Genomic DNA, 14,369 nt, shown 5'->3' with positions numbered 1-14,369 from the left:
ACACTGCATGCTGTGTGTGGGCATAGTATGTGTGTGTGAGTTGAGGTGAGACCCATGGGTCACTGGGACCCCCATTCCCCAGGCTCTGCTGTTATCAATGGGCTCTTTAAGAGATGGGGTCCCGGGTCCCTGAGCTCCATGTGAGGACTAAGATTAAGTAATGTGAAGGGGGGATTTATAAGTGATTAAGCTGACTGGGGGCCCATATCATTGAGTTGATGGGGCGCGCTTAATCTAGTGGAGAAGGAGGGGCTGCTGTGTGAGTTTTGTTGTGGGTGGGGGATGAGGTGTATCCAGCTGAATGGTCAGAATTTGGGGTGTGCTCATTGGCATAGAGAGGAGGCTGGGGATCTGAGGGGGTCTGAGGTAGGGTCATTCCCATAGGAGAGAGTGGAAAGGGGTTTAAACCGGCAGTAAAAGAAAGGGTCCAAAAGGCCTGAATGGTGAGGTGGGAGGAGCCGTGTGCAGGCAAACAGAGCTGGCCGTCCCTGTGGTTCTGGAGGGAGATCAGTCTGGAGGAACAGCATTAAGATTCTGCTCAACACCCAGGCAAGGCGCCTTTTCTTCTGCTCCTTGCAAATGAGATGGACTCCTCCTCATGTTGCCCCACAGGAATCAGATGTTTTGTTGGCCTTCCACTGGCTCTGAGAGGAGAGAGGGGGGACATCCTCTTTCACTCCAACCAATCTCTCTCTATCTTTCTGTCTCTCTCTCTACCTTTCTCTCTCCCTCTCCCTCTCCCTCTCCCTCTCCCTCTCCCTCTCCCTCTCCCTCTCCCTCTCCCTCTCCCTCTCCCTCTCCCTCTCTCTCTCTCTCGTCTCTTTCCATCTTTCTCTCTTTCTGAATGTTTCTCCTCTGACAGATATTGCCTAAGTGACCAGATCTGAGGCAACCACAGTGACTGTCTCAGAAATCCAGGGGGCGGTACAATTAGTGTCACCTTAATGCTGAGACCACGTTATTAATCCTGCTAGATGGAAGCTTTTAAAACAACACATCCAGCCAGACTTACAGTGGACCCACTCAGTTAACCTCTATCAACAGGGACCAATTGGAATTCAAGTCACTCTGTTGTTTTCTGTATTTACAGTCTTCCAGTCTCACTGGTTCCCACTGGCTATACATTTCTTTTAACAGAGTGTTTTGGTAACAAAGAGGGTTTCTATGGTCTGCGATGTGGGTTTTACTACCAGAGTTGGTTGGAGGGGAGAGGGAGAACAGAGGTTGAGCAGGATGGAAAAGGCCTTAGGATCTTGCTGGTATAGTAGCTTGAGAGATCATAGACCTGGTTAAACATGTTAGGATCATATCTGGGCAGCATGACTGTATAATAGCTGTGGATGTTTATATAAGGCTTCATCCCATCCCAGAGTCACATCCTATTAGATGAGTCAGCAAGAGTTTAACATGTTTTGAAGTAACTGGCCCTGGGGTTGCCATGACAATGGATGGAAATTGATTCGTAACGGACTGGCTGCTGGTTTATCGGGTTCAGACTAGGTTTTACGTCCCGTCCCCCCATTCTCCAACCATCCATCTGCTGGAGTCCTGTGACAGTTTCAGCTATCTAATAACTCACAGACTGCCTCACCCTCAGGTAGCCTAGTGGTTAAGAGCATTGGGCTCGTAACTGAAAGGTTGCTGGTTTGAATCCCTGAGCCAGCAAGGTTGAAAAACCTGTCATTCTGCCCTTGAGAAAGGTAATTCATCCCCAACAACTACTCTTGGGTGCTGATGACATCAATTAAGGCACTGCTTAGATTCAGAGGATTTATGTTAAATGTGGAACATGCATTCAGTTGTACAACTGACCAGGTGTTCCCTTTTATAGTAACCTAATACTTACTTTGCCATACGTATTGTTGTTTAGATAGGTACCCAGAACTTTTTGGGCTTTTTGACCATGCCCAACACCGACTTCTTTCTCCAGGTCCAATTGCCCTCTTTTCATTCTAGGCAGTCATTAAGTCTGATTGAATGAGCTGCCATCACATCACACAACAGGGCTTTATGAGATGTGACTTGAGGAAGAGGGAGTGGTCGTATTGTTGCTAAGAGGCTGCAATCCAACTGGCTGCCTCTGGTCTTACTGGCCCATCCTCTGACCCATAGCTTCCTCTGTAGTTGATCACAGTTAATAATGGTAGTGATAGTGATGGATTAATAATGTGTGTGTGTTATGTTGCCATGCTCCTGTGTGTAGCTGTGTGTCCGTCCAAAGAGAAGCCCTCCAACCCACTGATAGATGTGGCCTATAGGTCTTATGTATCCATCTGTAGCCTGTCAGTGACATCATGGTCAGAAACTCCAGGGGGGACAAAGAGGTGGAGATGTATAGCTGCTACTGTTCAGCCCTGTGGCCCCAAAGCTTCTCCAATCGGCTAGCACACTGTAATGGTGTCACTTGTTGACTGTTTAGTACACTGGCTTTTATTATGTATCCATGACTACAAGGACAATGATTAAATTTTTTTTCTCCCAGTATGATTTTCGCATACTGATATGCAGGTCAGCTGTTGAATAAGAGTTAATATAATAATGCCATTTAGCTATTATAACATTATTTTGTTTCTTCTCCCCTCTGTTTACTCTCCTACTTTTGTCTTCAGTATCTCACAATAGTTTGGAGATACTGTGGTCACTGTAGATATTCAATAATTGATGAACTGTTCTTGACTTCTATTTGATCTACCTAGATAAGACAAGAAAGAGAGGCAACCTGATCTACCTAGATAAGACAAGAAAGAGAGGCAACCTGATCTACCTAGATAAGACAAGAAAGAGAGGCAACCTGATCTACCTAGATAAGACAAGAAAGAGAGGCAACCTGATCTACCTAGATAAGACAAGAAAGAGAGGCAACCTGATCTACCTAGATAAGACAAGAAAGAGAGGCAACCTGATCTACCTAGATAAGACAAGATAAGACAAGAAAGAGGCAACCTGATCTACCTAGATAAGACAAGAAAGAGAGGCAACCTGATCTACCTAGATAAGACAAGAAAGAGAGGCAACCTGATCTACCTAGATAAGATAAGACTAGATAAGACAAGAAAGAGAGGCAACCTGATCTACCTAGATAAGACAAGAAAGAGAGGCAACCTGATCTACCTAGATAAGACAAGAAAGAGAGGCAACCTGATCTACCTAGATAAGACAAGAAAGAGAGGCAACCTGATCTACCTAGATAAGACAAGAAAGAGAGGCAACCTGAACTAACTTCATATTTTCTTGCTGTGTTATGTAATTATTTTCTTGCTGTGTTATGTAATTGTACTCATTCCCATTTTGACTCAGACAAGGAGAAGACTAAAGAGGAGCAGAGGAACAGGGATGGGGTGTGAGACGCTCCTAGACGGTGCTGCTGTCACACACAGAGTGGCGCGAGCCAATCAGAGTAATACCAATAAATCTGGAGTGCTTAGTGGGATATTTTGGACGCCAAGCGAGACAGAGTGCCACACAAGAACACAGCTACTATCTGACCCTCTCTCTGTCCCCTTTTTCTCTGTCCCTCTCTTTTTCTGACCCTATTAGTCACCAACTAACAGGGACGGAGGAAAAGAGATCTCTTTCCTTCACCTCCCTGCTTCTTTTCTTCCCTTTCAATCACACTCTGTCCCCATCTGTGTCTGTGCGACTGAGCATGTGTGTGAGGCAGCTTTGATTTGGTAGCCAAGCTCTGTTGCACCAAATCCTTTTCAAACAAGGACGAGAGAGAGAGAGGGAGAGAGAGAAAGGCCAGGAGACATTTGTAGCTGAGTGGACGAGCACAAACAATACCTGGCACACAGCTTTTGAGTGTCACATAAACCACCCTCCTCTCTCTCTCTCTCTCTCTCTCTCTCTCTCTCTCTCTCTCTCTCTCTCTCTCTCTCTCTCTCTCTCTCTCTCTCTCTCTCTCTCACTCTCTCTCTCTCTTTCTCTCTCTGTCTGTCCTATTCAGTGACCGGCCCTTCCCTCCCGCCCCTCCCTGTGTACTCTCTCTCAGGATGGGGGATGTCTATCCCTATAAAAGGCATGTGTGTGCCCTGACAGGGTTTTATTCCAGCCATGGAGAGTCAGAGAGTCCTGTCGTCTTACAGGAAGCGTTTCGGGCCCCAGGGGGCCGGCAGCGTGGGTGGGGGCGTGCGGCTCAGCAGTCTCTCCTCCAGCCGCTTCTCCCTCCATGGGACCCCCCGCCACCTGACCCACTCCAGCACCATTTCCCGTCTCTCCCTGGGGTCGGCTGGAGGGGCCCTGCTCCTGGGGACCCCTGGGAACCGGCTGGACTTCTCGGCTGACTCACTCCTCAATGCCCAGTACCGTGAGACGCGCACCAACGAGAAGGTGGAGATGATGGGTCTGAACGACCGCTTCGCCAGCTTTATAGAGAAGGTGCGCTTCCTGGAGCAGCAGAACACGATGCTGGTGACGGAGCTGACCCAACTAAGGGGGAAGGAGCCCAGCCGTCTGGGGGACATCTTCCAGGAGGAGCTGAGGGAGCTGCGCAGGCAGGTGGACGGACTCAGCGCTGGGAAGGCCCGGCTGGAGATAGAGAGGGACAACATGGCTGCTGACGTGGCCACACTCAAACAGAGGTGAGAATGAGGCAGTCTCACTTCCATCAATACAATTTGTCACTGATCAGTCTACTTTGTTTTAGTAGTTTGGAGTTCCAATTGATATTGTGGAGTTCCAATTGATATTGTGGAGTTCCAATTGCTTCAGCAGTCTGTCCACTTAAACGTTTATTCCAAATTTGATTTAGTGGATTCCTAGTGTTTGGCATGTGTATTGGTCAATATGTTAATTTTGAATTGGAATCTTTGCTACGGTCTAAAACCAACAAGTGGATAGTTGACATAACACAATTCACTATAACTGGATATCGCGTTACATGATAAAATTGCTCAGTTGATGCTTTGGCTTGTTAGTTATTGAAAACACTGTGCTCTGAGAAGGTGTTACTCAATGGGTGTCCCTCTTTCTAAACTTGATCCTGACCAGACCCCTACAGCCATTCAATGAGTGTGGAGGAATGGAGGAAACACAATAGAGCTGATTTCCACAAAGAGACCAGGGAGCCCGGCAGATGTTCTGTTGTTGCCTGATCCCCCTTAATACTCATTGGTCAAATGCACGCTTCTTCGTTATGTTTATTGGTTTATTGCTTAAGTGGCGTAGTTTATAGTTATGAGGTTATGGCTTATGTTTTCCCAGGGTGCTTTTCTGTTGTTGCAAAGGACAAAGGGAACATCTAAGTGTGTAATGGTTTCTGAGCCTGTGGATCAGAGACGTGTGTGTGTGAGTGTCACTGCTCTCTGATTACAGATCTTTGCTTTGGTGCAGAATGTGGTAGATTTTCACAACACTTAGTACAGAACTCAAACCACATCATCAGAAAGGTAGTCATTTCTCAACTCAATTGAGTAAGTACAAAATCAAATCATACAGTCACTTTTTTACCAAACTTAATTAGTGTTTCATCTGGAAATACATGTTTCACATTCACAATGCAATACATGTTCGTTTAAAGTAATTGCTTTTCACAATGCAATGCTCACTTTACTTTTGCTATGATTGTCTTCTCATTTTTTAAATGACATTTTACTATTAACCGACTGCTCTTAATTGATAATCACTTAACCGTTTGGTAAACCTATAGGTTTTAGATTTTTTTTCTACTACAGTTTTAGAGAACTAGATAATGAAAAAGTATGTTTGTAAAGTATAAATATATATATACTATAATGTACTATTATGATGATGAAGCATTTATAAGCATTTTAGAAGCATTTCACTGCACAAATAAAATAACATAAAATTGCATTTGTCACTTCTTAAATAACGGGTGTAGAAAACAGTGAAATACTTACTTATGGTCCCTTTCCTACAATGCAGAGAGAAAAAGAGAAAAATTACACAATGGGTACCAGTACTTGTGCACCTGCGATAACATCAGTAAATCTGTGTACGCAACCAATACACTTTGATTTGATTTGACTATTAGGATTTTACTGCAAAACATTTAAAATCTGATATTGACAAGATCAGAGATGTTCTCTGTCATACAATTGAAAACAGCGGTAACTACACATTTGGTCAAATTGAGTTAAGACTGAAATCAGGCTTTGTAGTCTCCTGGTTCAATTATCTTCCGTTTTCAGAGAAAATTCCATTGCAAATGTGCAGTAACTACATTATACATGTAAGAACCAACGCAAACAGCAGTAAGTGAAGTTACTAAGTGAAGTTCCTGCAGTTTGCCTTGGTATTCTATTGGGCTCTGAGTTCAGGCCATCCCAATCATTACATGCCCTCACACACACCATGAGACAGTCAAAAGGTTTGAAAAACACATTTAGATTGTAGATACTGTACTTTTCTTTTGCATTACCCATATAGTTGTTTGTCATACAAAGGCAGAGTGCAGTATCAGCATTTCAGGGGTCATAGGTCACAGGTCAGGTAAGTGGTCATGGTTATAATAAGATAATATATCAGTGCATTATCACTTATCTACCTACAACATATTTGGCTGGAGAGTAAAAAAATACTTTAAAGCCATTTTTCTCAGATTCTTTGCCTTTGTATGGCATTTCAGGTGGTTGCCCTGCCCTTGGCCTGAGTCTGCCTCCTGTCCCTCCTATCGTCATGGGCATACCTCCCTGAAAACAATGACACTATACTTTGCGCAGACCTGTTCTGCCTTAAGGTGGAACTGATATCTGTTCATATACACCTCCAGGAAGAATATTACACCTTTTTTTTCATCAGACAAGCAAGCATTTAGATATGGTAATTTTCACGTTTTCATAAATGTATAGAATGTTTGGGAATGACGTATAGTAAGGCATTTGTAAAAATTATGTAGCAATATAGAGTGGGTTTGGACAATTAATAGGCACTGCAGTAAATAAAAAACCCAAAAAACATCTGTCTCGTCCAAGCCCGGAGTCTACGCAGACCGGTGCGCCATAGCAAATCAGAGTTACAGTAGGCCTATATGCAAACAAGCCATTTGCCACATGGGCCTGCCATCATTCACTTCGAACTGGACTGTGTGTTTACAGGCAGTAAGGCCTGCCATCATTCACTTCAAACTGGACTGTGTGTTTACAGGCAGTAAGACCTGTCATCATTCACTTTGAACTGGACTGTGTGTTTACAGGCAGTAAGGCCTGCCATCATTCACTTCGAACTGGACTGTGTGTTTACAGGCAGTAAGGCCTGTCATCATTCACTTTGAACTACTGGACTGTGTGTTTACAGGCAGTAAGGCCTGCCATCATTCACTTTGAACTGGACTGTGTGTTTACAGGCAGTAAGGCCTGCCATCATTCACTTCGAACTGGACTGTGTGTTTACAGGCAGTAAGGCCTGCCATCATTCACTTCGAACTGGACTGTGTGTTTACAGGCAGTAAGGCCTGCCATCATTCACTTTGAACTGGACTGTGTGTTTACAGGCAGTAAGGCCTGCCATCATTCACTTTGAACTGGACTGTGTGTTTACAGGCAGTAAGGCCTGCCATCATTCACTTTGAACTGGACTGTGTGTTTACAGGCAGTAAGGCCTGCCATCATTCACTTCGAACTGGACTGTGTGTTTACAGGCAGTAAGGCCTGCCATCATTCACTTTGAACTGGACTGTGTGTTTACAGGCAGTAAGGCCTGCCATCATTCACTTTGAACTGGACTGTGTGTTTACAGGCAGTAAGGCCTGCCATCATTCACTTTGAACTGGACTGTGTGTTTACAGGCAGTAAGGCCTGCCATCATTCACTTCGAACTGGACTGTGTGTTTACAGGCAGTAAGGCCTGCCATCATTCACTTTGAACTGGACTGTGTGTTTACAGGCAGTAAGGCCTGCCATCATTCACTTTGAACTGGACTGTGTGTTTACAGGCAGTAAGGCCTGCCATCATTCACTTTGAACTGGACTGTGTGTTTACAGGCAGTAAGGCCTGCCATCATTCACTTCGAACTGGACTGTGTGTTTACAGGCAGTAAGGCCTGCCATCATTCACTTTGAACTGGACTGTGTGTTTACAGGCAGTAAGGCCTGCCATCATTCACTTTGAACTGGACTGTGTGTTTACAGGCAGTAAGGCCTGCCATCATTCACTTTGAACTGGACTGTGTGTTTACAGGCAGTAAGGCCTGCCATCATTCACTTTGAACTGGACTGTGTGTTTACAGGCAGTAAGGCCTGCCATCATTCACTTTGAACTGGACTGTGTGTTTACAGGCAGTAGCAGCAGCACAACTTTAGATCATTAAAACTGCCCTTGCTAGTTTGATTGTATTGACATTCACAGCCTTAACTAAAGTCGTCCGTTTTTTTCCAAATATTGGGTATTTAAAACTGAAACAGTGCTCAAGACAGGCTTGATGCAAGCTAATGCTACACATTCTGTTTCTTTCATTTCTTTCATTTGGTTACAGTACACCTATGTTGTCATTATATCTGAACAATACATTTATTTTTGCATCAATAATTATGAAAGATATCTTTAATGATCATACTTTTTATCACACATGGTATAGAAATTATTCAGTCAATTTTGATGGGTAGTGCAAGTGTATTGCCTAATGTGAAAACAGTGTAATGTACTGTCATGTATTGTCATGTCTTGTCCCTGTGCTTTCCCTTCTCTTCGTTTCCCCCTGCTGGTCGTATTAGGTTACTTTCTCTCTCTCTATCTCTCTCTCTCTCTCTCTATCGTTCCGTTCCTGCTCCCAGCTGTTCCTCATTCTCCTAACGACCTCGTTTACTCTCTCACACCTGTCCCCTCTTTTGCCCTCTGATTAAGTCTCTATTTCTCTCTCTGTTTCTGCTTCTGTCCTTGTCGGATTCTTGTTTGCTTTGCCCTTGTTCCGTCCTGTCGTAATCTGCCTCTTCATCAGATGCTGCGTGTGAGCAGGTGTCTCTGTCCTCTACGGCCCGCGCCTACCCGAAGGGACCTGCAGTCTGTTGCCGCTAGCCCTGCAATTCTCCTCTACTACTAGAAGGGGGACTCTCCTGTAAAGATAGAGGATTTATGTTTTCCCTGTTTGGACATCTCCTGTAAAGATTGAGGATTTATGTTTTCCCTGTTTGGACATTAAAAGACTCTGTTTCTGTTAAATCGCTTTTGGGTCCTCACTCACCTGCATAACATGTACATTCAAAGGGCAATTTGTAATTAACTGGTCGTTAAAACAACTTAATTGAGAAGATATCATTATGTTGTGTTTTGGTGATTAAATCAATTTCATAGTAAGCTTATATTTATATCAATGGTTGTTTGGTGAAAGATTTATCCAAACAAAATGAGTGCACAATAAAAGGTTAGAGGTCAGTTCGTGTTTCCTGCTGGTTTCCCAACTCTACTTTCTAACACCAATTCATCAGTCTCCGAAGAAATACAGATCTGAGTTAGAAGGTGTGTGAGCATGTGTGTTTCAGTGTGGGGCAGAAAGTGTCAGATGGAGTTTGTGTGTGTGTGTGTGTGTGTGTGTGTGTGTGTGTGTGTGTGTGTGTGTGTGTGTGTGTGTGTGTGTGTGTGTGTGTGTGTGTGTGTGTGTGTGTGTGTGTGTGTGTGTGTGTGTGTGTGTGTGTGTGTGTGTGTGTGTGTGTGTGTGTGTGTGTGTGTGTGCGTGTGTGTGTGCGTGTGTGTGTGCACGTGTGGGTTCTTGTTTGTGCGTGTCAGTGTGTGTGTGCGCTTGTTTGTGCGTGTGTGTTTTGGCTCCATTCTGAATGCGTAAACTCCGCCTCCGTGGGAAAGGCTGATGTATACAAGTGAATGGCTAATGATGTGTAAACTCTACATTCAACTGAGCTCAGCCCACCTACTGCCAACTCTGCCACTGCAGCATGGAAGACAAGTGATACTCACACAGTCCTTATCATCAGTTCATGTCATTATGTATACAAGGATATTCATACATAGTCACATTTAATCATATCCTGATCATGATCCCTTAACTTTTCTGGATGGAAAACATGATCATATATATTGGGTCATTGGTGGGATGATGACTGGGATTCATTGACTTTGTATCAATAGAGAATAGGTTAAAACTATGTTTTATCTGAGGTGCATGGATCCTCTTTGCATGACCAATGAGTGGACTTAGTGTGCACCCTAACACTGCCTCTCCTTTTATCTGTCTGTTTTCTATTTTTCCTCACTCTCACTTTCTCTTTCAATCAGACTGCAAGATGAGATGGTTCTTAGACAGGATGCAGAGAGCAACTTGAACGCCTTTAGACAGGTGAGGTCATTTCTCTCATAATTTGTATCAATTTAACTATTATTGACCATGTCCCTGTTTGCATGTGATCTTCACAGCCCGTGTTTTTATATGAGGAATATACAGGTCACATTGACCTAAGGATTCTCTGTGTGTAGGATGTGGATGAGGCATCTCTGAACCGTGTCCAGTTGGAGAGGAGGATAGACGCGCTGCAGGATGAGATTGCCTTCCTCAAGAAGATCCACGAGGAGGTGAGCTTCAGCTTCCCCTTGTCTCTATGGCAATCTCTAGTCCTTACTGGCCAACCTCTGTTTCCATCTCTGAAGTAAATAGTGAATATTCAGAGAGTGAAAGAGGTGACCTTTAACCTGTAAGCCTGTGGTTGGTTCTCTATAGGAGCTGCGTGAGCTGCAGGAGCAGCTGATGGCCCAGCAGGTCCATGTGGATGTGGACGTGTCCAAGCCAGACCTGACCGCTGCTCTGAGGGACATCCGGGTCCAGTATGAGTCCGTGGCCTCCTCGAACATTCAGGAGACGGAGGAGTGGTACCGCTCCAAGGTCATATCAGAAAGCTTGGGCTATTGCATATACATGTACCCACATTACTGTACAGGCACAGGCAGACACACTACCATACAGATAAACATACATACAGCCAGGTGTTGCACAATGCACACATTGACAACACACTATAAGATGCCGACTTTTAAACTGTCCTGTCTCTCCTTTTGTTGTTATGCACAGTTTGCCGACTTGACCGACGCAGCTACTCGGAATGCAGATGCCTTGCGATTGGCCAAACAGGAGGGCAACGAGTACCGCCGGCAACTCCAGGCCATGACCTGTGATGTGGAGGCGCTCCGTGGAACAGTGAGTTGTCCAATCAGAGCAGAGTGTGCTGTATCAACAATGAGACATAAGAAGACCATGAGTTCCATGACTCCCCTCTCTAACTGAACCACCTCTCCTCTTTCATCTCTTTCCAAAACTCTTCCCCCTTCCTTTCCTTCTCCCTATCTTCCTCCTCTCCTGCAGAACGAGTCTCTGGAGCAGCAGCTGCGTGAGATGGAGGACCGTTTCTCCGTGGAGACGGCTGGTTACCAGGATACAGTGGGTCATCTGGAGGAGGAGATCCAGACTCTGAAGGAGGGGATGGCCAGACACCTGCAGGAGTACCAGGACCTGCTCAACGTCAAACTGGCCCTGGACATAGAGATCGCTACCTACAGGAAGCTGCTGGAGGGAGAGGAGAGCAGGTGAGGAGATAACAGTGGAGAGGGAGGAGGATGGTGGAGGGAGAGGAGGGGTGGAGAGGAGAGGAAGGGGGGTAGAAGGTAGGAAGAGAGGAGGGAGGAGGGAAGGAGAGAGAGGGTGTTGGAGGGAATAAAGTGGAAAAAAAGAATGTGGATCTAATGAGCTGGGTCGGGAGGAGACAGTGTGATGAAGAAAGAAAATACAATAGGTGGTGGCTGGTAGCTACTGATACTCTCTCTTCCTCTTCCTCAGGATCACTGTTCCAATGCAGAGCTTCTCCAACCTGCAGTTCAGAGGTGAGTAAGGGTATCCTGACCCAAATATATTAGCGTAGTCTATCATGACATTTAATAATTTACCCCAGTCATATGAATGATGTGCTGATGCATAAATCTGAAGTTAGGATTTGGCTCTGACTGGATTCATGGGCATCTGAAAACTAAACATCTCTCTGACCCTCGCCCTGAGTATAGAGACCAGTATGGACACTAAGTTCTCTCCAGAGGCCCATGTCAAGAGGAGCATCATAGTGCGGACTGTGGAGACTAGAGACGGGGAGGTATGTAGAACATCATAGATCATTGAATGAATCAATGGGGGCTTTATTCCCATATCAGATGTGTGAATGTGCTTGCTTCCTGCTTAGCTCCTCCAGAGGGCAGCAAGCTTTCAGATCACTTATAGACTTATAGTCCCTCCCTACTGCATCTACAACCCAACATGCCCTGTTCCCTGCTCTGTGTTTCAGATCATTAAGGAGTCTACGGCTGAGAGGAAGGAGATTCCTGACAGTCCTTAAAGGACACAAATGGTGCTAGCTATATGTCTGTCATACTGTCCCCACTCCCCAGTAACACTTAGAGGCCTTGCATGATAATGATACCCTTTCCTGACCAGGCACCTCCCTCTTCTCCAAACCTCAAAGTCTCCCCAGTTGCAACCACCTCAGCATCCCCTTCCTCCCCTCTTCATCATCACCCCCAGACCATGCTACATCATTAAATACTTAGGATTTGCATTTTGTTGAAAAAAAAAATCCCACATTGCGTCCTTGTTAGCATTTTTGCCAAAAAAGTATTATTTTTGTATTGCTGTAACTGGAGATAGGCTTTAGTGCTGGGAAGTGTGGCCATGCACCTTAGAAGGAAGGGTCTTGGACTACTACCCTTCGTGATTTAATGCTTGGAAATGTATATTTTGTTCAGCTCATAATAGTGACAGATCAGAGTGGGAAATGTTCTCAATGTGTTTGGATAGTAGCCAGAGAGGAGGCCTTGAAATGTAGTGATTTTGTTATTCAGCGAGTGGCAGAGGGGTCCTGCTGAAGTTGTGTGGTTTGAGTGGATGTGAGAAGTCAAGAGGAAAGTACAGTTGCTGGGGTTAGCAGTGGACAGGATGGGTCTCAGACAAGGAAGATGACGTGTGAATGACAGTGCTTTTGGCAGAACTGTTGGTGAAAAGAAAGAAGCTGACGTAATTCTCCTCGAGGGCCAAACACCATATCCATTTCATCCCTCCGTCATACAATGCCCCCCCCCCCTTCCCCCTCTGGATGCAGTGTCTCTTGTTCCACTGTTTCATTACAACATCATATTTGAACACTAGAACAGCGCCTGTGAACATCCACTTACGCACCAGGGGTGAGAGGGACAGGACGGAGGTGATACAGGGAGTATTGACGAGACCCTTACCTCTGAAATCCCCTGTTCCTCCCCCAGCTCCATCTCCGGAGTGTCAGTGATTGTAGAGAGACACAAAAGAGGGTGTTGCTGAGATAGCTTGGTGGTGGTGGAGCGGGTGGGGTTACATGGTGTCTCCCTGATGACAGCCCTCTCCAAGAAACCCTGGGGTGGTTGGAGGGTTGGAGGAGAGGAGGAGAGGAGGGGGAGGAGGAGGGGGCTTGGAAGGTGGGGGGGTTGGAGGGTTGGAGGAGAGGAGGAGAGGAGGAGGGGAGGAGGAGGGGGGCTTGGAAGGTGGGGGGGTTGGAGGGTTGGAGGAGAGGAAGAGAGGAGGAGAGGAGGAGAGGATGAGGGTTGAAGGAGAGGAGAAGAGGATGAGGGTTGACTACAGACTGCTTTTCATTCTTCACTAAAGACAAACCGTAACCGTCTTCTAATGTGCCTGCCTTTCTTTCACATCTCCCTTCCCTCTGCTTTGCCTTCGTGTCTTCACCCGTCAGCTCTAGATACTATTTCTTCTCTTCCTGTCTGTCTCTTACAGTAGCCACAGCTGAACCACACTGCAGTAGGTCTAAGAAAAACCTACAAGATGTGAATATAACCTTACTTTTGACCAACATTATTATAACCTGCTAACAACAATAAAGCCATTTTGTTTGATTAGTATTTGTGTCTGAATGAGTCTTTTGTGAATGACAGTTTGTATTTGCTTTCTTTAGTCCAACACAAGCTGCTGCTTGGATTGAATGTGTACCGTTGTATGATTGTGTGTGTTCATGAAATGAAGATAGATCCAGTACCAGCTCACTGATGGACCTTTTACATGACTTTATTTTACATACCCAGCACCTCCAAGTTGTTGATGTGCGTACACCACGTGAGAAACTCGTTGAGTGGGGCGCCAGATTTCAGGAGGACAGTTGGGCACTTGTTGATTGATCATAATCAATAGAACCCACATAGTCATAATCAACATGCGTCATTTATCATAATGATAATCATCCATCCATATGTAGGCTCCTGTTTGCGGTATCTGTCTGCGGTGAATGAGTATAACTGAGTCTGACAGCCAATCTCTGTATCAGGTTCCACATTAGAGGTATGTGGGAGAGATGATGACTGGCATGGCAGACCGCTGAGATTGACAGGAGGGATCAATGTTCATTATCATCACTACGTTGGTTGTTGTCCAGTGGCGAGGGGAATTGAGG

At 45.3% G+C, this 14,369-nt stretch overlaps 1 protein-coding gene across 1 annotated transcript; it reads left to right on the top strand.

Moving 5' to 3' along the window:
• Window positions 1-4,027: 4,027 nt before the first annotated feature.
• Window positions 4,028-13,351, top strand: LOC124015634 (glial fibrillary acidic protein-like). Its single transcript, XM_046331003.1, has 9 exons — window positions 4,028-4,580; window positions 10,183-10,243; window positions 10,381-10,476; window positions 10,622-10,783; window positions 10,970-11,095; window positions 11,261-11,481; window positions 11,732-11,775; window positions 11,953-12,038; window positions 12,228-13,351. Exons 1-9 carry the CDS (start codon window positions 4,054-4,056, stop codon window positions 12,276-12,278), a joined length of 1,374 nt encoding a protein of 457 aa, XP_046186959.1. The 5' UTR covers window positions 4,028-4,053; the 3' UTR covers window positions 12,279-13,351.
• Window positions 13,352-14,369: the final 1,018 nt, after the last annotated feature.

Source organism: Oncorhynchus gorbuscha, linkage group LG26 (assembly GCF_021184085.1).
Source record: "Oncorhynchus gorbuscha isolate QuinsamMale2020 ecotype Even-year linkage group LG26, OgorEven_v1.0, whole genome shotgun sequence".
Classification (NCBI taxonomy): Eukaryota; Metazoa; Chordata; class Actinopteri; order Salmoniformes; family Salmonidae; genus Oncorhynchus; species Oncorhynchus gorbuscha.
The sequence above is the reverse complement of the archived record's forward strand: the minus strand, read 5'-3'. Positions and strand labels throughout refer to the sequence as shown.